Below are 23,569 nucleotides of genomic sequence, written 5' to 3'. Positions count from 1 at the left end.
ATGTATGGGAGTGGAATTGTTTTCATAAGATTACCCCCTAATTTACCCTAACTGTAATTGTTCAATTCCTGAGCCAACACTACTCCCTAGTGGGCACCAGGTACTACTACAGACATTATTTGATACACAAGTATACTGATTATAGATAGTATCTATAAAGATCCAGAAAGCATGAGGACTATGATCTATTTTTCTGGATCCTTGTGAACACAGTAATTCTTTATGTACATCAAGCCATGGGAAAATTAAATATCTAAGGTCAGTATTTTATTGTATTATATTGTTATATTTCACACTCATGAAAATGTATTATTTTATTAAAAAAAACCAACTATAAACTGAGATTTATCCTGGTTAGTTAAAAAACAGAAAATACGAGAACACACACACAGCAAATTCTGAATATAATTGATAATTGGCTTCTAATAATAAAAAAAGAACAGGTACTTATTATTCTTATACTTATTTAAACCATTCAGATGGCTGGATTTGCACAAGTAGTAATGAATTAACTATGCAGGTGGATATACTTCATATTATACCTGTGTATCAATCCTAGACTATTTTGTGCCATCCATTGTCATTATTGTTGCTCATGCCTAGTCATACCTTGCTTAGTCCAGGTTAACTTATTGAAATCAAAATGATACCGATCTTTTTTCTTGTAACCTTAACATTAAAGATAGAACAGATACAAAGCTAGTGTGCTGAAATTAATGTTTGCACAGATTTGATTAATTTGCACGTGTTTAATTTCTTAGCACGCTTAATTTATTTGCACAGGTTTATTTTGTTTCCCTCTTATCCCGGTGCAAACAGCATACACATGACATATAAAATATAAATAAAAGATGTAAAAAATATAAAATAAGAATATACAAATCTAAAAATATATACAAGCTAAAAGACATCCGTGTGGCAATATGGCACAGTGTAAACAGAATTATCATTATAAATATAAGTATATGTATGGCTATATGGCAGTATTTACAGTATACACAGTGAGGTCTATCAAAAAAAAAGAAATATGAGTCCAAGTCCAACTTTGTGAATGACACAGCATCAAACATCATCTCCATGAAAACAGAATGTAAATAGTTTCATGTATCTTTGTGGTACCAAACTGAAATAATTCTGTTTTCATCAAGGTTCTGTGCAGCAGTTTAACTGCGTATTATGAAATATTAGATTATTATTAATATTAATATTTATTATTTGTATCATGGTCACTTTCTTTGCAATATTTCTTACACTATGGTCACTTTACATTACAATACTCTTTTTATATATCATGCCACGTTTATCCTCAGTACTTGTCTGTTATGAAGGTTGATTGTTTTCCGTGTTTATTGTGTAGGTTATAGATATTTCTGTCTGTTTATTGTGTGTGTTTTTTTGTTTTTTTTTGCCTTTTCTACTTTTTTTTCTAATTCTGTAGTGTATGCTACACTTTCCTCTGCTGCTGTAAAAAGTACATTTCCCTGTGTTGTATATCATGCCACTTTTATCCTGAGTACTTGTCTGTTTTTGAAGGTTGGTTGTTTTTCGCGTTTATTGTGTAGGTTATATATTTCTGTCTGTTTAATTTCTGTCTGTTTATTGTGTTTTTTTTGCCTTTTCTACTTTTTTTTCTAATTCTGTAGTGTATGCTACACTTTCCTCTGCTGCTGTAAAAAGTAAATTTCCCTGTGTTGTATATCATGCCACTTTTATCCTCAGTACTTGTCTGTTTTTGAAGGTTGGTTGTTTTCCGTGTTTATGTGTGTAGGTTATAAATATTCTGTTCTGTTTATTGGTGTTTTTTGCCTTTTCTACTTTTTTTTCTAATTCTGTAGTGTATGCTACACTTTCCTCTGCTGCTGTAAAAAGTAAATTTCCCTGTGTTGTATATCATGCCACTTTTATCCTCAGTACTTGTCTGTTTTTGAAGGTTGGTTGTTTTTCGTGTTTATTGTGTAGGTTATAGATATTTCTGTCTGTTTAATTTCTGTCTGTTTATTGTGTGTTTTTTTTTTTTTTTTTGTCTTTTCTACTTTTTTTTCTAATTCTGTAGTGTATGCTACACTTTGACTCTGCTGCTGTAAAAAGTAAATTTCCCTGTGGTTGGATGAATAAAGTAGATCTAATCTAAAAGTATGAAATTATTAGTTTTTGGTCTTTTTTTCTCTTATAAATAAATGTTTAAAAAAAAAAGAATCACATTGACCATGTCTCGGATAAATGTTTGACAATATATTGCGCTGCTGTAAAGTTTCCTGTATTTCCTTAGCCCTTAAAATAAACCGAGGACGCGCTGAATGCTGGGACTCTGCGGGAACGGGCAGCTTGAACAACGCCATCTTTAAACCCCACAAGAGGCCAGCTACAGTTTGTGCACCGGGATGAAAAACACCGTCCCTACCGCGGGATATAAGTTCACATCGTGGAGGTGGTTTAATTGTCCCCCGGTCAAGTCACCGACGAGGAGCTGTCCGGTGGGACTGTGAGGAGACGGTCACGGGACACGGCGAGAGCCTTAAAGTGTTGTTATCGGGAGGCAGACAACAACAATAGACGGAAAGACAACAACAACGGACTAGCTCGCTAACTCGCTAAGCTAGCTGGAAGCTAAGCTATCGTTAGCCACTTCTTCTTCTTCATCAGCAGCAGCAGCAGCAGCGGAGACATTTACAGCTGGGCATCCAGCTACATCCACCGGAGCAGTCCGTCATCTCTTTGCCACTTTTTTTTATACATATATAAAGCTATCCTGAACTGAAAAAAATTCTTGCGTCGTTGCTGCTTTGGCTAGCCAGAAGCTAAAGTCCCGACTTCTCCCCCTCCCCAGCGGCCCGGCCGGAGATGCGTGGAAGATGTCGGTGTCGGGGCTGAAGGCCGAACTGAAGTTTTTAGAGTCCATTTTTGATCCAAACCATGAACGCTTCAGGATCATTGACTGGAAGCCCGACGAGCTGAGCTGTCAGTTTAATGTGACCGGGGAAAAGCTGTTAATTATCCACTGTAACATCACGGTAAGGGTGTAACAAACAAACACAAGCGCCCGGATTTAGACACTTCCCTTGTTGGTCGTTAGCGAGCTAAAGTTAGCTGGTTAACTTGCTGAAGCCAGGTAGTAGGCTACCTCCATAGCTGTACGATTTAATAATAATTTAATGGGCACGTTTTGCGTGGTTTTATAAGACTATGTCAGCGGGAGCTGCGTAGTGTTGATAGCGGGGTTTTGTTTGTCTGACAATCCGACAATAAACAGTGTTGATAAGCGACCCTAGCTCGAAGCTAACGCTGCACTCTGAATGCTAATGTCGTCAACCCAGATTTTTACGGTATTTACTGACTACTGTTTAACCACGCAAAGTGTTTGCAGGTGCTTATCTGAACTGTATTGTGTGTTTTTTTTTGTTGTTGTTGTTGTCTTGCCGCTGTCTTTTAGGAATCTTATCCATCTACGCCTCCGATATGGTTTGTGGACTCTGATGACCCGAGCCTGGCGCAAGTTTTGGAGAGGTTGGAAGATGTGAGAAAAGGCAGCACCCTGGTAGGTATCGTAAGCCTTGTTTCCCCTTTGTTGCGGGACACATTTTACTGTAGTAGAGGTTAACCTTTTAAAACATCTGCCCTCAGCACAAACACAAGGGTTTTGTGGGACTCGTAGTGTGAATGGTCAAACTACAGGACAGACATGATCTGTGCTGCAGCAGTCACGTTAACACAAAACTGACCAGCTGACTTAATAATACCCTGAACCAGATGTAGCTGCAGCAACAACAAAAAAATGCTTATGAGGTGTGTGCATATGACTGAATGAGGAGAAGACTACACTCTTATTTGACTTCACTGAATTACTTGGCTAAACAAGTATTGGCCAGGCTGCCTCTCAGCAGGAGCATTTTCTTTGCATTATTGTGACATAATGCCAGCCTGCTGTGCCGAGCTTCATCTAAAGGAGGCAGTTAATTGTGGTGTGAAATAATCTTTTGGCCCTCCTCCTTCATTTTGGACTTATTTTGCCAGCTATTATTATTGGTAAATACCATACTAAGTTTACTTAGTGTTGGGTTTTATATTTGTATTTTAGACTATTTCCTGTCTAAAGTGTTTTGCGTCAGAGTTTTTGACTCTCGTTGAACTAGTTAAACAGCATTTTTGCCATTTTAGGGTTCAGTAGCAGAAACGCACAGCTTGCATGTGCTGCATAAATGTGTGTGACATTGGTATTCAGCGACTCGGATGAACGTTTATAACTGGCAAGTTGAGACACGTGTTTTTTTTTCAGCAGACCAAACGGTCGTGTCATTAGATCACTGGGACAACCTTTTGAGGACAAATTGTCTGTCTGTCTGTCTGTGATTGGCAGATTCTTATGTAATCCTACATGTGGTGTGACATCCTGAGCTTAGTTACCCTACTTCTTCATGCTGCTCTGTTTGTAGGACACAAAATATGCTTTTTATAGAAGAGCTGTCAGCTTTTTTGGACAGATAATTTTTTTCTTTGCACCATAATTTAGTCGACATTCAGAAAAAGATTACTGCGTTGTAAACATTGTTGTCTGTTAGGTCAGGGACAAACCTTCTCTTCCTGTGTGTAGATAACATCAATCCATTTTCTTACTGTTGCACAGATGTTTTAGTCGTACCCTATATTTGAGTTGCACCAAATTTGCAAAGGCAGAACACACTGGCTGATGGCAGCTTAATGACTGTCGCCTGACTCAACACACACAACGTCAAGTCTCCCTGAATCTATTTGCAGTCATAAGTATTTGATGTTTTAAATTCTGACTTTTAAGTCACACACGGGTAATTAGACCCACCTTAATTGCTGCACTCATAGATTTTACATTTATTCCGCCACAGTTGCGGTTTGAATTTCCCACAACACACTGCTTTCGTGAATGATGTAATCATTCTTTGTCCTTTGTCTCACCCAGTCATGAATAGGTTTTGCACTCAAGGAGGGAAAAAAAATCATATTTTATCCCCTCACACATGTTCTATATGATCTGTTGGTCATGCCTGCCATAGTATTTCTGCCTCATGTGTGCCACATGGCATTGAGTTATGCAGCTCAATTTTCAGTGTAAAATGCCTAGTTTATCTAACTCTGTTTCTTTTTTTCTTCTTCTAGCTTTTGCAGCAGTTGAAGAAACTTATTTGTGACCTTTGTCGGCTGTATAACCTTCCCCAACATCCAGATGTGGAGATGCTGGACCAGCCCCTGCCTGCAGGCCCTGTGGCACAAGACCGAAAGGCAAGGCTGCCCACTTAGCTCTTGTCAAATACCTCCCAATGACATGGAGTTGCACAGACTCAACATGGCCAGTATTTGGTTACTTTTCAAGGAATACTCCATGCATATTTAAATTAGGGTGTTTAATCATGCACATCTAAACCACTTCTGCTCAGTAATGAAACATTACAGAGGGACATACGTAGTCGCTCTTTAAGCTGATCAATAGACCCCTCCTGTGGGCACGGTCAGTAAAACCTCAGTGAGTTCCAGACCACTCTGCGAAGCTTGACTTATTGCCTTGTTTGTTTTGTGTGTATAGCATGGGACAGAGGAGGTCACATCTGAAGAAGAAGAGGAGGAGGAGATGGGAGAAGTAAGTTATCATCTTTGGCTTAAACTTGGCTAACATTGCTCTAAGAGACTGTTTATTGCTCTAAGGAGGTTGTACTAGAAGCTCGAGAAGGAACGTTTTCCTCTCATCTCAGTCTTGCATCAAGAGGAAAGTTTAGGCTGTTGGTATGACTGACTGTTGACATAGTGCTGATGTTGATCCCTGAGATGTTCTTTTTTTTTTGTTGTATGTATTGCTGGAGAACCAGAACATATTTTTATAATATCAAAACTGAATCAACAGGACATAGAAGATCTAGACCACTATGAAATGAAAGAGGAGGAGCCTGTGGATGGGAAGAAGTCTGAGGATGATGGCATCGAGAAGGAGAATCTGGCCATCCTGGAGAAGATCAGAAAGAACCAGAGACAGGACCACTTGAATGTAAGTCCTATATTCAGTAAAGTACATATATTTTGAGGCACTATCAGTCTCATTTTTTTACTAGGACCCAATTTCACCCCTTGATGGATGATGTTGAAGCCCGCATTTAGTGTATGGAATTTATGAATACTGATTTTAGCAGTGGTGATTACTTTTGTGAATGACAAATGGGGAAGGTTTTGAATCAGAAAATTAAAAAACAAGGCAGCGATGACTCATTTCATATCTGACTTGAGGGAATGTGAACAGCTCATCTTCAGGTTTCTTTTGCCGTCTGCCCGTCAAGGCAGCATAAACTGTTCATCGTGCGGTTCAGTGGCTCAGCTGTGGGTATGTCTTGGTATATGTTTATTGTCTTTATTGTTAAAGTTGTTATTTTGTATTTTTCAGGGAGCTGTGTCTGGTTCAGTGCAAGCCTCTGACCGCCTGATGAAGGAGCTTAGAGAGATCTACAGGTCTCAGAGTTACAAGACAGGTATGCACACCGCACAAAGGCTTGTTCTTTGTTGCAGATCGGAATAAAAGGAGCACTTGCAAATAAGTCCAGCAGGAAACTAGCACTAGTTTGTATACCTACAAACTCCTACATATGAATATTTAGCATTGCAAAACAATTGCCAAGATGTTTTTTATGATTGGAGATAAACATTTGAGAAACATTTGGGTATATTTATGCAGAAATCAAGAGGTACCTAACTCTCTATGCCTTTGCTTATGAGGTCAACTCCACCCTTGAGTGGGTGCGATGGCAGTACTGTAGGTCACTGCTCCCTGTGCTGTTTTAGTAATGGCTATAAACACATTACACATTATTCATGTTAAGCTGCTGTGGAAAGCAAGAAAAAAAACAGAGATATTCTTGGAAAATGAAATGCAAACAGAATTTTGAACATTTTTAACTCATGGAAAGTCAGTTGCAATGTATGTTATGCTTTGCTTCACTGCATTACCTTTTTAGTTTCTACAATGAAAAGGTAGACAATGCAGTTTTTTTTTTTTTTTTTTACTAGACCTCGCTTTTGGAAGATATCTAAGGATTCTTATTCAATCCATTTTTTTTGCAGGCATCTACTCAGTCGAGCTGGTTAATGACAGCCTGTACGAGTGGCACGTCAAACTAAGGACGTAAGTGACTTTGTGGATTTTGTGCCACGTATTATTTTCTTTTCTGTCTGTTAGCACAAACACAAACTGATTGCATAATTTAATGACCATCAGGGTGGACCCAGATAGCCCCTTACACAGTGATCTACAAGTCCTAAAGGAAAAGGAAGGAATGGATTACATTTTACTTAACTTCTCGTATAAAGTGAGTAAAATTGACTCTGCGTTCATGAATATGAAACAATATTTTGAAGTCCTTTGAAATCTGTGAATAAACAGTCTTTGCTGCGTGTCTGTACAGGATAATTTCCCCTTTGATCCACCATTTGTCCGAGTGGTTTCGCCTGTGCTTTCTGGAGGGTGAGTTAATTTAACTAGTACCCATTTCCACTTTCTTCCATCCCCTGAGTATTTTCAAGTTGAGACTGAGTTAGCAAACAAATTGAACCAATTAAAAAGTGGAAGGACACAGTGTTGTTTGTATACGTCTTTTTCTGATCATTTTTTCCTGTCCTTGCTTTAGTTATGTTCTTGGAGGAGGTGCCCTGTGCATGGAACTTCTCACCAAACAGGTATGACAACCACAATGTTTAAAAGTCTTGAATCAATGTGAATTTGCACTGCATATGATTTAAATATTTCTTTTGAATTGTATCTGGATCCATTTTAAAAACTACTCTCATTGACATTGGGGTTTTATAATTGCAGGGATGGAGCAGTGCCTATTCCATTGAGTCTGTCATCATGCAGATCAATGCCACTTTAGTCAAAGGAAAAGCCAGAGTGCAGTTTGGAGCCAATAAAGTAAGTGAGGAAGCACCAGAGTGTTTAATTTCAAGTTGGGAAATTGTTAATGTTGAGCTCACATTGAATGATGTGATGTGGACCACAATGACAGTGCTTAGACACAGAGGCTGCGTTCCCCAGCTCATATCGGTGGCCTGGTGAGATGTTTGGCCAAAGCTGGCCACATGTGGTATTTGTTTAATCCAGTTGGAGCGGGGTGGGAGGTGCAGCGTGTTACTACTTGGATGGCTAGTGTATTCAATTTTATTTATGTAGCCCAAGTCATAGCATTATCTTGGGACACTTTATGTAGAGTTGGTGTGCTTATACTCTTATTAATTATTTACATTGGCAAGGAAAAACTTTAAGAGGCAGGATCGAGCTCATGGTGGGCAGCCATCGGTCTTGAATGGTAGAGAGGGAGGATGGAGACAGTGGTTAGTAATATGACAAATAAAATGATCCCATGGCAGCAGGCACAGCCCCCCACCCTCCCCAAATCCTTGATCTAGATGCTTATCTTTCTGTGCTACAGTTTACATTTGTTGTCACTTGAACTTGATACGTTCTTTCAATGACACCTAATCTGGCTACAAGAGTTTGATAAGTTAAGCAACAAGGAAACACAGAGATTTGTGAGTCCCTCTCAGAAGATGTAAATCACATTTTGCTGTGTCATTAGTTAATGTTTCTCACTCTTAGTTTTCTGTGTTTGGCTCTCCTCTTTTTCCAATCCCTTAAATACTGGATAAGCATGATGTGTAACGGGGACACATATTTTCATATTTTATTTTATCTTTTATTATCAGTGAGCAGTCTGTATTCAGCACATATTAGACAACCTGATGTCACGACCTGTCCCTTCAGGGTTAAGCACTTAATCTGAAAACACTTTATTGAAGTAAGAAAAGGTGAACAGGCAACTACAGTTACACACAACCGCCAAAGTTAAATAAAGTAACTAAATGGAAAATAGGCGCGTTCTGGAGAAACACGTTTGGGTTTGCAGTTTCACGCCTAGAGTCTTAGAGAGAGAGGGAGAGGGAGAGGTAGAGACCATTACATGGTCTGCATGTAGACAGCTGTATTGAATTTTAAAATATAGAAGTATATCTGTTTCATGGCGACTGTATTAACACATTGCATAATATACGTGCCAGTGAGGGCATTGTGAGTCATTTTTGTTTGCATAAAAAGACCGTCCTGAGCTTGACAGAAGAGTTTACTAATTTTTCAAGTGAGTCATGAACTAGACATACTAATGGTCATTTAGTCCATCTTTGTGAAACTGACTTTGAAACTATAGGTGGACCTGTATCTCATAGATATGTGCGAAGTCTTGGGCGATTCAGTGGTTTAGCAGTCGTTCGTGGAACTACAGGTGCAAAGGCAGGTCTTATGTGAATGGTCATGTCAAGCCGTTTGTGAAAGCAGTCTGGTATGAATGGTCAAACAAGAGAAGAATGTGTGTTATCTGCATTATCCTGCACCACACACTGTGTTTTGTTCTTGAAATTGGAGATAGTGGGATAAGCCTTTTTCTTCGTGCTTGTAGAAAACAGCTGTCATTGCCGTTTCTTGTTCTGTACTGTCATCATAAACTCGGTGCACACTCTAAGGTTGACTTCATTTTCATACTTCAACGCAGAACCAGTACAATCTTGCCAGAGCACAGCAGTCCTACAAATCCCTGGTTCAGATCCATGAAAAGAACGGTGAGTGTTTTTTGTCTCCAGTTTCATACGGAGTGCATTACTGACCTTGTTTACTGAAACCGAATCCCTCCCATGCATCAAAGCCGAGCAAAATTAGTACTCGTACTGTTGTCTATGTACCAAACATGGACAACATTTATATTCACATTATTACACAAAATTGACTGGTATAGTGGTTTTAGGGATTTATACTAGAAGAGCTATACTTTCTAATATCTTTGGTCTTAACACTAGCCCACTGTTCATTTTTGGGAAAAAGCAAAAAGCCAGTATCAAATAAGTTTTTGGTTACCTGCTTGCCCAGCTCTGGTTCTGGCACGACACCAGCTCCACTCCTGTCAGCATTCCCCCACGTCTCAAAACATTTTCTCTATAAAATATGATCCAGTCTCACCAAAATAAGGGAAATACTTGCTGGTGTGTGACTTTGTGCATTGCACGTAAAAATGATGTAACTCTTTATGGCACAAAGTTAAAGTGCAACAGCAGATGTACCGGGCACAGAGTGGGAATGACAGAGGCTCAATTCGCCTGCTTACAAGTCAGTGTAGCATCAACATGATTTAAAATTATTATTTTATTGTAGAAAAGGTCCGTAATGTTTCTTTAAGGGTCATCAATTAATTTGCAAAAAGGCGAAAAAGTGTTTGTTATACAGTATCAGGAAAGTAGTCCAGGTACACTGATAACACAGTGTTATGTTCTTTTGTATTTAAGACATAGACAAAAAATTATTACATAGCTGTAGCTACACTACATGTTTTCATAGTTTACACAGCTTGCTGAATTTTTTTCATTGAAAATACAAGTTTTAGGTCCGAATCTATATTTATTTACAAGCATGACAGAAGAATAATGTTGACAGTGAGATCCAGTTAATATTCAGGTTACTATAAAACTAAACTACTATAAAATAGAATCAACATTCAGACTTGAAAATTAATTTTATCTGAGAAACTGCACTGACAAGTCAGTTGTTCAAAGATTACCATCACTGGACATTTTTGGTGTTGTCCTTGACCTCTGTATAAACACCGTGCTGCATGCAGTGCAGGTAAAAATAAAATATGTAAATTAATTTGACTCGGTCAGGCTACATTGAGCTATATTTAAACGTGATAGAATAAAAGCTGAGGGCTGAAAGCCTAGCTGAATATTTTAATTTATTTTTTTTAAAATTCTGAACCATATGTTGCCCCTGGGTCTCTATCCACTGAGCACTTTCTACCTGGTGTTTTGTTTCCTGCCCTCACCAGACGTGGTTGGAAATGAAGGTACAAACCAGTGAGGCAGAAAACAAAGCACATGCAAAAATCATGTGTATTTAATCCTAATATTATTGGTTATGTATACCTGGTAACTGTAGATTTTTATTTTTTTATATATTAACTGTTAAGTCATTATTTGTTGTGTTTTGTTTTTTTTTTCCCCTAGGCTGGTACACACCCCCAAAGGAGGACGGTTAAAACAGACTTTTGCCTTTCCTGCACTGGGACCACATGTCTTCATTTTTTTTTTTTTTTTTTTTTTTTTTTTTTTTCTTTTTTTTTCCCCTCTTGCGACCAATTATTTTTTAAATCCTGCAAACTATTTTTGTTCTGTACATGAGAGTTTGAACTCCAAACCAAATTCTTTATTTATCGTCCACATAGATACTAGCACATAAACACACACACACAAACCCCACCCCCACCCCCACTTGAAATTTACATCCAAGCTACTCACGAGGGTGTCCTCTCTTCAGATATTTATCTCTCTGTACATGTGTTGTCTTATACAATCTTAATTTTCCCCATTGCGACATTCATCCCATACTCCAGGAAAACGGCGGACTAAATATCACATGAAGTCACCCTTTGGTTTTGGCGTTGAGCATGCCAAGGTTACTTGCTGGCTGCGAGTTGAAAGGTGCGGCATGGCTTTATCCAGCAGTCTGATGCTTGAGTCGCCGGACATTGCCTCTCTGGCCACAGACTGGATTTGAGAATGGCATGCGACATTACCTGATATGATGTAGTGGTGGCTGGGAAGGACATTTAAAAGATGGTGGTGGGAAGAACCACCGGCTTTTCTCTCCATGGACGGCCTCTGTAATATTGTGCTCATGTATTATCTTTGTAATGCCAAGATCCCTCCTCTGGAATAACATGCTTCTGAGGCTTGCTTGCTTTCACACCTCTTATCTTTTAAAGCTTGAAGCCCTGAGGTAGGGAGGATGATGAAGAGACTTTTGCAGCCTGAGGCGGGGGCAGCCCATAATGAAGAACAGCATCCTGCTGAGCTCCAAAGTTGAGGACCACTGTCGTCGTCATCATCACAACCAGCAACAGGACTCCCCGCAGGAGAGGTTTGGTGTGTGTGGCTAGGCTGGCAACACAAGAAACATGACCAGGCAAAGCAGGTGGCGTGTTTGGATTTGATCGCACTGTAATGTAGTTGATTTTAACTCCACGTGTAAACATGTAAATTTGTATTTCTGCAAAAGGATTTAATTGTTTATAATGTAACCATGTCTGGGTATTTGGCTGGGCAGAGACTGTATTACTATATACCCTTGACTATTAACAGCAGGGGCACTGCAAGACCCGTTTAGACTAAGAAAAAGTTGCTTCATGGATACTCTTGCATAAGGAAACAAAAGTACGCCATGTTCTTATGTAAGCTTAATGACTACTGCGGTTTTGTTCTCTTTTTTTTATTTTATTTTTTTTATATTGATTTGTAATCCTCATGTTATTGGCAACATTGACAGTACCATTCCCCTTTATTTGATGGCACCTCTTAACCACAATGGCAGTGACAATAATGGCATAGACACAGCTGTTTGCTGGCATTCCAGAGGTTTGGCTTTTCATATCTAATCACTCCAACCAGATGAACCTCAGTAAGGCTATGCAGTGAAGACACAGTCTTGTGGAGCTTTGTTGTACTGAAGAAAATAAGTCTTAACAGCTTAACCGTGTAGTCACCTGCTTAGTTCTTGTAGCTGGTTCATATCCTGAGCACTTTTCCAATCCTGCAGACGTAACTGTCTGCGGGGGAAAAAAAGTGACCTTTTACCTTTGAACATTTCCTTGACCTCACGGCTCGTTTTAAACTGCAGCCAGAGTCTCAAATTCACAGCAATAGTCTTGAACCATATACCTTCTGGCTTCACACCTGGGAAGATCGACTGGAGTCTGTTCCTTTTCCAGAATATTTGTGTAGGTTTGATAAATATTTGTTCAGATTTGCCACAGGAATGACCCAGCTCTTCCCATTACCACCTCTCTGGTTACTATTCATAACCACTCTCAGCACAGCTGTACCCCTCAGCGTGCTGGGTCTTTGATGTAATGTGAATAATATGCAGAAAACTGTGTGGAGCATTCCAATTAATGCAGTTACACGTTTGTTGTGGGTGTTCTATTGTGTGGTTACTTGCATCGTTTTAAGCATATTGTCCTGAAAAACCAGCATAGAAAGCTTAGTTATGCTAATTCATACAGTCATTCCTCATTTTTGAGTTGATTTAAAAAAAAAAGTCTCAGTGATATTAAAGTCACAACACCAGTATCTTCGAAACAGGTAGAGGTGGGTATAAAATGTACCTCTTGCTCACGTTCAGCACATGCCTGACATTTGTTTAGACTTGCAGGATGTGATAACAAGTGTCGCCCTTCCTCCTTGTTTCACCTCAAGCAGAATCTCAACCTTACTATGGATCATCGGCATGGTTGTTAGCTGTTGTGATGCCACCAGTAACGTACTAATCACTTCATTCTGGTCACATTGTCAAGCCCACCCCTGCATTCTCTGGAGAAGCAAACTCAGGAATACATACTGCACACTCAACTTTGCAAAGTATTGCTTCAGAATATTGTCATGAAATGCAAGATTGAATGTGTCAATCTTTTTTCGGGGGGGCCGTTCTACCAGTTGGCAACCGAGTGTCTGCTGTCAACTTGCACACACACAGATTTTCTGAATGCCGTTGAGGTTGATAAATTATTACTCAGTAAGTTTTTGGAATGATCAGATAGATGGCGCAGGGATTCGCTCCCACCCTCACATTATCCTGTGCTTGATGAGGCGTTCAGGACACGTCTGCCCGGTCTCTTTGGTATTGCTGTATATTGCATGTCAATATATCAATGGGTGTTTTTCCCCAAGCTACTGAAGGAAAAGAGTAGAAGGGAAGGGTGGTTAAAAAGACTAGATGTATCCATTTTTCATGAATTGTTTACTTAACTTTCTACATCGGCGCACAGGATAATCTCTCCCTGTGTGCCACTTAGTGAACCAGGTCAGACACTATGAGACATATGGACTTACAAGACATCCTACCTGCTTGGAATACCTTTTTAAAGATGCCAGGACTCCCAACAAAAGTAGCAGTTCAGATTTGTGTGCCATCAGAACAGTCGTAAGCCCACATCTGTAACCTGACCTTTGGAAAAGCGGTGTACACAAGTCTGTTGTGCATTGAATAACAGATTGTGTTACACCAACTAATGTCTGACTGACAAAACCTTTTCTGCTTTGGCGAGCAACATATTGGGTCTGAGGTCTGAATTAGCCTGATTCTGGGTTCTTTACCTTGCTTCATTAACTGCAGTGGCCGGGTTATAAAGTTATGCACTGTTAGCATGCTTTGGTTTGGTTTCATTTTTTTTTTTCCATTGCAAGGGTGATTTTGACCATGTAAAATAATTTGTAAACTTGCATCAAGTTTATGAATAAAGAATTTTATGAAATATCTCTTTATTCTATTGATGAACAGTGTTCATGTTCAAATGTAATATGATTCCTTTCCTCCCTGGTACTGAATGCAAATTGATTAGCTGACTGATTTTTGCCACTACATCTTTTGGACTTTTGGTTGAATGAAAAGTGAAATGCACCTCAAACATGCTTTATATTACTGTCATTTGACACTTGTCCAAAGCAACTTATGTTTTTTTTCCTCCCTCCTACATGGGAAGCTACTTAAGGTTCATCATTTTGCGGAGGGACATATCATTTTTGGCAGGAGACACGTATGGAGATAATGTACTTCTTGTGTTTTCCAGTAGATGGAGTTCTTTGCCAAAAGATTCAGGGGTCCAATGTTGCCAACCATCAACAATTAGGGGGACAACTTCCCTTGCCCCTCTGGTTTGCTACTTTGATGTGATTTTAGGCTGCACCTATAATTCCTTTTTACTTTTCTTTTTTTTTTTTTTTTCCAGTGTTTTATTGTGAAAGATTCTGTGTCTGTGAATGTATTACTGGGGCTCTTTATGACTTAAACTGTGAGAGAGCCTGCGTTACTCAAATTATATGTGTTATTGATTACTTATATTCAACGCATTAGGTATGGTAATTGAAAACAAATGCCGACATCATGCTACTGAATGACTTTGAATTAATTTCAGACAGGTTCATTTTGTTGGCAGTGTGTAGCAGCACAGATCCTTAAACATTGTAACAGAAAAAACAGTATATGACCTCACTATACATCACATATCACAGGCAAACATCTGACAGCAACACTAGTTGGAGCTAGTGTAGTCTGCCCCGTGAGCAGTGTAATGGGTAAACCCAAGGAGTCCAGGGTCTGTATTGCAGTGGGTAAAAATCTGTTTTTGAACCAGTTTGTCTTGCTGGCTGGTGATTTATAGCAGCCTCCTTGGGGTAACGGCTGGGACAGGTGGTGTGGTGGGTGATTTTATCCTCCATGGTTTTTGTACAAATAGATTTCCTTTTGTCCCTTCCCAGCACTTATCGAGGTTTCTTGCTGTTCTGCTTTCCATGGCTGTGTATGTGTGTGTCTGCTAGAAACCACCACTAGATGGTATTGGAGCACTCTTGTAACTCCAGCCTTTTTGTTTTAGTCACTGGTGACAGTCAAGAAACATCAGTCAGCAGTTGGTGCTCTATTATTACAGTCATCCCTACTTTTACCATCGCAGTAGCTCATATCCTTCAAGGTTGTATGAATGAATAATAAAATAATTTATTGCTTGATGGAGCACACTGGGCATGTTCAAATTCTCACACCAGTGTGTTCAAGTCAGATATTGTTATGGTGGGTTGGCAAACGCTGCTCTCATAGACGTTGGGTTTGTGATAAATAGCTGAATCAATCCCTATCAGTTCTTCTGAGGAGCGGGCTGGCTGTAGTAGATAACAGGGTGACCTATTGAGTCTTTGCGCGATCCTGTTGATGCAGCCTGGATAGTTATAGATTTGGAAATCACTCAGACCAAGAACCAGAATGTACTCTTTCATTTTATGATATCAGGAATCTAATTCAAATCAAAGAGAAGATTTTAGTAAGCAGGAGGAGAGTGAGAAGTGAGCCTCAGTACTTCTTCAATGAAAGGCTAATTGCCTATTATTGCAGTTATTTTTATTTTTGTTTATGTGTGGGTTTGGCTGGCTGGCCTTTTTTTGGCTGGAGAGCAGCAGGCCTCATTATCCAGCTCCAGCCAGTCTGTTTGTCCAGCATGTCACTCCCTTCAGACACAACAAGTGAGGAGACTGTTGAGGCCCTGGACCCAGAGGAAAGAGGCCATGCATCTCTGTGATTAACTTGCTGGTGCCCACACTTAGACAGCAAGAAATAGCTGACTTTTCCTCCTTCACCCTGGGCCAGAGAACACACAGCACACAGCAGGTCTGCATTCAGAATCAGCTGGAGCTGATTGATAGCCTGTGATTCAACTGCCGCATCCATCAACGGCTAACTTTTACTGCTTTGCCTTCCATAAGTAGCGTCTTATATAACAAAGAAGCTGTCTGTCTGCCAGTCTTCCAGGTCAGATCCTTTGTTAGAGATAAATGTGCTAATGTGTGTGAAACTGACATTGATTTATGCAGCAAATACAAATGACTAAACATTTGATTCCACTCCAACAAATGTTATTTTAAAGAAAACTTTTGAGGAATTGGTTATTCATACTTACATACACGGCGAACCTGCAGTGTTTGGCACCCATGAGACCGCCCACCCTCGAACCCGTCACTTCCGCCCCGGAAACCCTACCACCGGATATCAGATATAAAAAATAGGCCGACCTATATACACAAACACTAAATGACAAATACATATAAAAATGTTAAAGTGCACTTAGCTCGCCCGATTGGCGAGACCCTCCCCCGGGGTCTGCGCTCGTGCCGCCGTCCAACTCCCCGGGGCAACGGCTTCGCTGGACGGCGAGGACAGGGACTGACTGGCGATCCGGAGGGCACTGTGGCGGCTGCCCAGGGAGCGATGGCCACACGGCACTCTCTACAGAGGCCCTGGTCTAACTACGGGAGGCGACAGGCCTCCCCTCCTGACACATACACCACTAACTTCCCCCTGGCTACCTGTCTTCGTCGCCGGCAGCTCTAACTAGCTGCGAACGACACCCACCCCCGCTGACAGAGTACCGCGTCGCCGAACGTGCTGCTCCTCTCTCCCCCACGCCACATCTCCGGCCCTTATCAAAATTGTCTCTCCTCCACGCCACCCCTCACAGCTGCACCGCATCAGTGATGAAAGAGTCCTGATCCTGACGTCACCCACCAGGTCTCCCCTAATGTCACCACACTTTCCCCCCTCTTGGCAAAAAGGACTCATCCCTGAGTCCCTACGGTGACATCTGATAATCACTGGACCAAACAGGTGGTCTCCGTTGGCGTGCTGGGCGTCCCCCTTCACCTGATGACACGCCTCCTGGAAACTGTTGTTTCTGCAGCCCTGGACCAGACTCAGTCACAACTGTAGATAATGTGTCACAAAGCCTAGACACATAATCATTAACTGAGGAAAACTGTTCCTGAGAGTCCAAGTTCAGCATGATGTCTATAGGCAACACAATTTCCCGCCCAAACAAAACTTTGTAGGGGGTAAATGTCGTGCTAGCATGAACACTGCTCCGGTATGCCAGCATCACATAAGGCAACAGAGTGTCCCAGTTTAACTGATTATCCTCCACAAACAGTGACAACATGGATAACAGTGTACGGTTAAAACGCTCTACCAGACCATCAGACTGAGGATGATAGGGAGATGTACGGGTTTTGTGGATTTGTAGGAGCCTACACAGTTCACTAAATAATGTGGACTCAAAGTTCCGACCTTGATCTGAATGGATGCTCCGAGGGACCCCAAAACGACAAACCCATTCTTCTGTCAGCACCTTAGCAATACTGCTCGCCTCCTGATTAGGAAGGGGAAAAGCCTCAGTCCATTTAGAAAAATAATCCCCCACCACTAGGACATATCTATTTTTTCTAGGGGTTTCTGGGAGGGGGCCCAATATGTCTAACGCCACCCGCTCGAAGGGTCTAGATGTAATTGAGGGCTGCAAAAGGGGCACACAGGGGTTTACCCTGGGTCTTGCGAGAGGAACAGTCTACACACTCATTTACCCACCACTTTACATCCCCAAACCACCCTGGCCAGTAAAAACGGTCTTTTACCTTCCCCTGCAATTTCTGCACCCCTAAATGGCCCCCAGTGGTACCACCATGCAGCTGTGCCAACACCTTTGAAACCAAAACACGAGGGAGAACCACTTGTACCTGGGATGCAGCATCCGTATGTGCAGGGGGAATCCTCACTAGCCTAGAGTCTCGTATGCATAACTGATCCCACACAGGGGCGTACTTACGTAATTTGGGGTCCTCTGGCATACGACAATCTCCCTGTTTTTTACAGGCAATAATCTGGCGCAAATCATCGTCATCCCTTTGGGTTCATCAATGTCCCAGCTTTCACTGGGGGGAACCCGGGGAGTTCCTGCATGGCGCACACCCTCAGAACACCCTTACTGTCTAGGACCTCCTGACCCAGCCCCACCTCATGACCAAAATTAGGCAACCTCGAAAGCGCGTCTGCATTCCCATGGAGCTTGCCTGGCCGATGTACAATTTTGTACTGGAAGTTGGCAAGCTGCTCAACCCAGCGAGCCAACTGCCCCTCCAGCCCTTGAAAATTATGCAACCACCGTAAAGAATTATGATCAGTACGAAGAACAAACTCCTTGCCTAACAGGTAATGTTTGAAATGTTTCGTAAAAGTAACCATGCTCAAAAGCTCCTTCTTAGTGGTAGCATATCGGCGCTCTGATTTTGTAAGCGCCCTACTGGCATACGCAACAACTCGTTCATGACCCCCGTCCTCCTGGGACAGGACAGCCCCAACCCCCACATCACTGGCATCGGTGTCAAGAATAAATGTTTTGTTGGGATCTGGATAGGCCAACACAGGGGCAGTAATAAGACAGGCTTTAAGTTGTTCAAATGCTCGCTGACAATCTTCGGTCCACTGAAAACGCTTTCCTTTTTCCACAAGCCGGTGCAACGGACGGGCTATATCTGCAAAGTCTTTCACAAAACGCCTGTAATAGGAGGCCAAACCTACAAAACTCTGGACCTCAGTCTGGTTTCTTGGGACAGGCCACTCTCTTACTACAGCCACCTTGGAAGGGTCCGCCATCACCCCCTCAGCAGAAATGACATGACCCAAGTAGTGAACCTGAATAGAGAACAGATTGCATTTGGAGGGTTTAACTTTCAAATTAGCCTCCTGGAGTCTTCCGAGCACCTCATCAAGACGAGCTAAATGTTCCTGAAATGTCCGCCCGAATACAATGATGTCATCTAAATACACCAGGCAAGTCATCCACTGTAAATCTGCTAGGATTAAATCCATGAGTCTTTGAAATGTGCTGGGTGCATTACAGAGACCAAAGCTCAAAACATTGAACTCAAACAGCCCTTGGCGTGTTATGAAGGCAGTTTTATGGCGATCTTTAGGATCAACCTCCACCTGCCAGTATCCACTAGCTAAATCAAGCGTGGAGAACCAGCAGGCGTGGCTCAAGTTGTCGAGAGCATCATCTATCCTGGGGAGAGGATATGCATCCTTACAAGTGACATCATTCAATTTTCTATAGTCAACACAAAAACGCAGCCCACCCCCTTTTTTCCGCACCAGGAGCCGCCCATGGACTGCATGAGGGCCTAATGATGCCACCGTCGAGCATTTGTTTCATGCATCGTCAAATGGGTCCTGCCTAAGTCAGTCTCACCTTGGCTAATACAGGAAGATTTCTAGCCAGTAACTGCTTTGCTGCCTCCTGTTGTTCAGCGGAAAGACCCTTACCTCCCACCCCAAGCAGACCCATAAGACTATCCACTGTCCAAGACTGTGAAATGCTTTCCCCCTCTTCCTTACATCCCCCCACCTCATCTATCTCTATGTCAGTAAAGAGTGTCCCCACTTTCATGCCCCTTTTTAATGTTAAAGCCTCATTAGTCACATTAATGACCTGTATTGGTAATGTACCCTCCTTTACTTTACACACCACCCAGGCTACAAGTAAGTCACAATGCTTAGATAGGGCTGAAGATGGCTCCAGCATTCCCTCTGCGTAGTCCCCCCAAGCACTTTGGACCATACCAGAAATGATGGCTTCACTTCGGGGTGGTACGACTGTGTCTGAATGAACCACCACAGTCTGTGGTTCGAGAGTTGGATTAAGATCCACAAGGGGAAATATTTTTCCCATTATCCGGCAGGTCTTATTACTGAGATCAACCACAGCACCGTACTTAGATAAAAAGTCGAAGCCAAGCAAAATGTCTCCTGATGGTACGTCTGACACTAAAAAAATCAGCTACCAAAGCCAAGGAATCAAACTGGCACACTGCCTGCCAACTCCCAAGGATCTGCATCACCCCCCCATTTGCTGCTCTCGCATCACCGACATACTTTTGTAACTCAGACCCCCCCCTTGGTGAACAAAAGCCAAGTCTGCTTAGGTACAATAGAGCGTGTTGCTCCAGTATCAACCATGGCAGCTTGACCCACCTATCTTGGCTGCAAGGTAGCCAGAGCCGGTTTCAGCCTTCTCAGGGACCCCAACGGATACTGATGAAAGGGAGGCGGGCATTGGGCCCTCTGTGCACGCCCCCTCTAGTTTCCCTGCAGGTAAGGGCAGTTGCGGCGTATATGCCGTTCACAGCCACACTCCCAACATCCCCCTTTATGCTGCACTGCCTCCCGTTTAGCTACAACGTTACCATGTGTGTTGACTGGCTGACGAGGAGGAACTGAGGCAGATACAGAAGTGGAAGCTGGATATACTGGGTTTGATGTTAACACCTGTACAGCAGCCTGCAGAGACTTGACCTCCTGCCTCAACCCTTCCACCAAAGTTCCAGCAAAGTTTCCACCTGCTCGTTATCTTTAGCTTTATGCTCCGAAATCCCCCAAACTTTAGCATCTTGGACTAAATGGCTATTTTCCAAATCCCTAATAAGCTCAAGCTCTGAGGCCAGATTAATTGTGGTCTCCAAGGTTGCAGGTTTAGCACTACGGAGGCTAATACGTAGATCGTCACTGCCCACATAGGCAATAAAATGATCCTTCGCAAGTAAATCCTGTGTGTGAAGATCTGCTGATGGATAGGCTCTAGCGACCAACCGGCGCAGAGCAATACCAAACTCACGGACACTTTCATTATGAAGCCTCTTCCGGGAGGAAAAATTAGCTCAATTCCAATCATCACTATCACATGGATCCAAACACCTCCCCATAGCGCCACCAGACCTTTGACTCCATGTTGTGGTTGAAAACGGTACTGCAGCGCATCTTCCAGCGCCGTAGCCCGGATTCGGGCGCATGCGCATTAGAAGATTACCCATGATTCCACGGGGCAACTTGACACCTTTTTAAAATTTAAAACGATTTAATTAAAAAAGTAAGGCATCTTAAAACCTGAAAAGTCTTTCTAGGGAGTGGACTTAACGGGTGGGAGCGTGTCAACGTGGTAACAGACAGACAAATTGACCTGCACCGTGAGTGAGAACGAGTGCGCATCAGAGACCTATAAAAGCCGACCGGAAGTCTATCCTTTAGCATGCGCACCCCAACACCCGTTAGAAACCCATGAGCTGTGGGACTACGGCCAGTGCTGTGACCGGCTACCTTTTTGTATAACAGGGCCTTTTGTGACTTTCATAGAAAACTCGCTTTAAACGCTTTGAAGAACAACATTCACCGAGAAACATCACACTGTTCTGATCGGACCAACGTCTGCCATACTACCTGTTGTGTGCTCTTAGTGACGTCATGTGCCCAGGTGGCTGAACGGTTGGCGTCCAAAGCAAATTTCATCTGCGCATGCGCACAGCGCTAGAGATCCGCTGGTCGCGAGTTCGAGTCCAGTGAGGCTCACAGATACATGCACTTCATTTCTTTGGTTTAATTCACCACACACAGACAGGATGATTTACAGTAGATAACAGCCTTTATTAATAATTAGCAAAGTTCATAAAACATGTGGGGGCTCCAATCTGACGGGGAGACATGCTTTAAACACAGCACGCAGAATGAAAACCCACTACACATCAGGCTAGGGTCACTAGCTTTTAAGGCACGCTTTAACACAGCACCCAGAGTTCAGACACCACCCCACACACGGCGAACCTGCAGCGTTTGGCACCCATGAGACTGTAAAAAGATCTCTACACTACAGTCTTATTAGTATGTAACTAACTGTTATTGCTTTTTTTCCCCATCAAATTCATTTAATTAATGTAATCTGTTCCTGCCAAGTCCCCTGGTCAGTGTCCCAGAGATGCTTTAAACAGCATAGAAACAAAACCACATGATTTTACAGGCAACAGGTGAACCCTGATGTTAATAGACCAGCACTTTTATAGTGGTCTGTGTGCACCTTGTTAGGGTAAATGGAGAACACTGGCACAGAGCTGCAGTAATGACGTCTGGCTTTGAAAGACAAGGCCGAATCAGTGGCTGAAGAGGAACCAATCCCCATTGTGACTCTGAATGACCTGATGTAAGACCACAGCATCTGGAGAGCAATAAGACAGATGTCAACCCCCGCAGACACAATTACTGTACAGCCATAAAAGTCTCCACAGCTCACACTTTGTTGCTGTTGTTGGATTGTAACATTAACGGCAAGTCATTTTTTAAAGATAATATTTTATATATTGTAAAATATTTGAAACTGGAGTTAGAAACTTGACAACAACAGTAGCAGGGGTATAAACATACAGTATAATATAAACAAATATAAAATATGCTGTATACAGTATGTGTCTGTTTATCCTTTAAGTATTTCATGGGGAGTTTTTCTATCTATCTGTCTGTCTGTCTGTCTGTCTGTCTGTCTGTCTGTCTAATTGCCACTCTGTCCTTGGGAGGAAATGTCTCAGTGCGTGCACATGACCAGACAATGACAGATTTACCTTCAAGGACTTGAAAATAAATCGCTGGCTGAGATCGGCCAGAGAATTGCAAATGAATCATAAAATCTTTTGAACCAACACACGTGCAGAAAAACAAAATGATAAAAAAAAAGTTGAGGAGAGGGATGAACAAAGAGATGAAAAAAAAGACGGAGCTCATTACTCATTCAGCAGCTGTGCTGTCACTTTAATAAGGACACTAAAACCACCTCTGCTGGAGAAAATGGAATATCAAGATGATAGCTTGCATCACCTTGCAACTTCACTTTTGGTGTTTTGCTTGATTGTTTTTACACAGTGCAAAATAACTTTCATAAATCCAGAGTAGTCAAATCATAAGAATCACACTCTAGACTATCAGTACATTTGTGTCATTCCTGAAAAAAGCTTTTGGGATTCAGTGCTTTTATCCACCAGCAGCTATGCTACATTACAATGATGGTCGACACTAAGCTTCAAATTTCCAGTGGTAAAGGAGATGACTTCACAATTTAGTCAATACATTACAGGACTTCCACTTCAGAGGGGAAGCCAGTCTTATTTAATTTAACCAAACACTTTAGGAGAGCACATTGCTTGCTGTACCAGCAGAGACTGACCTTCACAGGCCTGTTTTCATGTCTCCATTAAAAGACTCACTTCAAATGTATTCACAGTTTGCCTCTCAGGCTGTGGCAACGTCACAATCAAGACCCAGAACGCATACATTACACTAAAAGGC

General features: G+C 41.9%; 1 protein-coding gene across 1 annotated transcript; it reads left to right on the top strand.

The window, feature by feature from the left end:
* Positions 1-2,220: 2,220 nt before the first annotated feature.
* Positions 2,221-14,350, top strand: ube2q1 (ubiquitin-conjugating enzyme E2Q family member 1). Its single transcript, XM_027281460.1, has 13 exons — positions 2,221-3,011; positions 3,431-3,535; positions 5,128-5,250; positions 5,552-5,605; positions 5,867-6,007; positions 6,398-6,482; positions 7,072-7,132; positions 7,226-7,316; positions 7,413-7,471; positions 7,635-7,683; positions 7,820-7,915; positions 9,546-9,612; positions 11,047-14,350. Exons 1-13 carry the CDS (start codon positions 2,853-2,855, stop codon positions 11,076-11,078), a joined length of 1,122 nt encoding a protein of 373 aa, XP_027137261.1. The 5' UTR covers positions 2,221-2,852; the 3' UTR covers positions 11,079-14,350.
* The last annotated feature ends 9,219 nt before the right edge of the window (positions 14,351-23,569 follow it).

The sequence above is a fragment of the Larimichthys crocea genome, chromosome VIII (assembly GCF_000972845.2).
Source record: "Larimichthys crocea isolate SSNF chromosome VIII, L_crocea_2.0, whole genome shotgun sequence".
NCBI lineage: Eukaryota > Metazoa > Chordata > Actinopteri > Sciaenidae > Larimichthys > Larimichthys crocea.
Note: the sequence above shows the minus strand (reverse complement) of the source record. Positions and strands in the feature narration are given on the sequence as shown.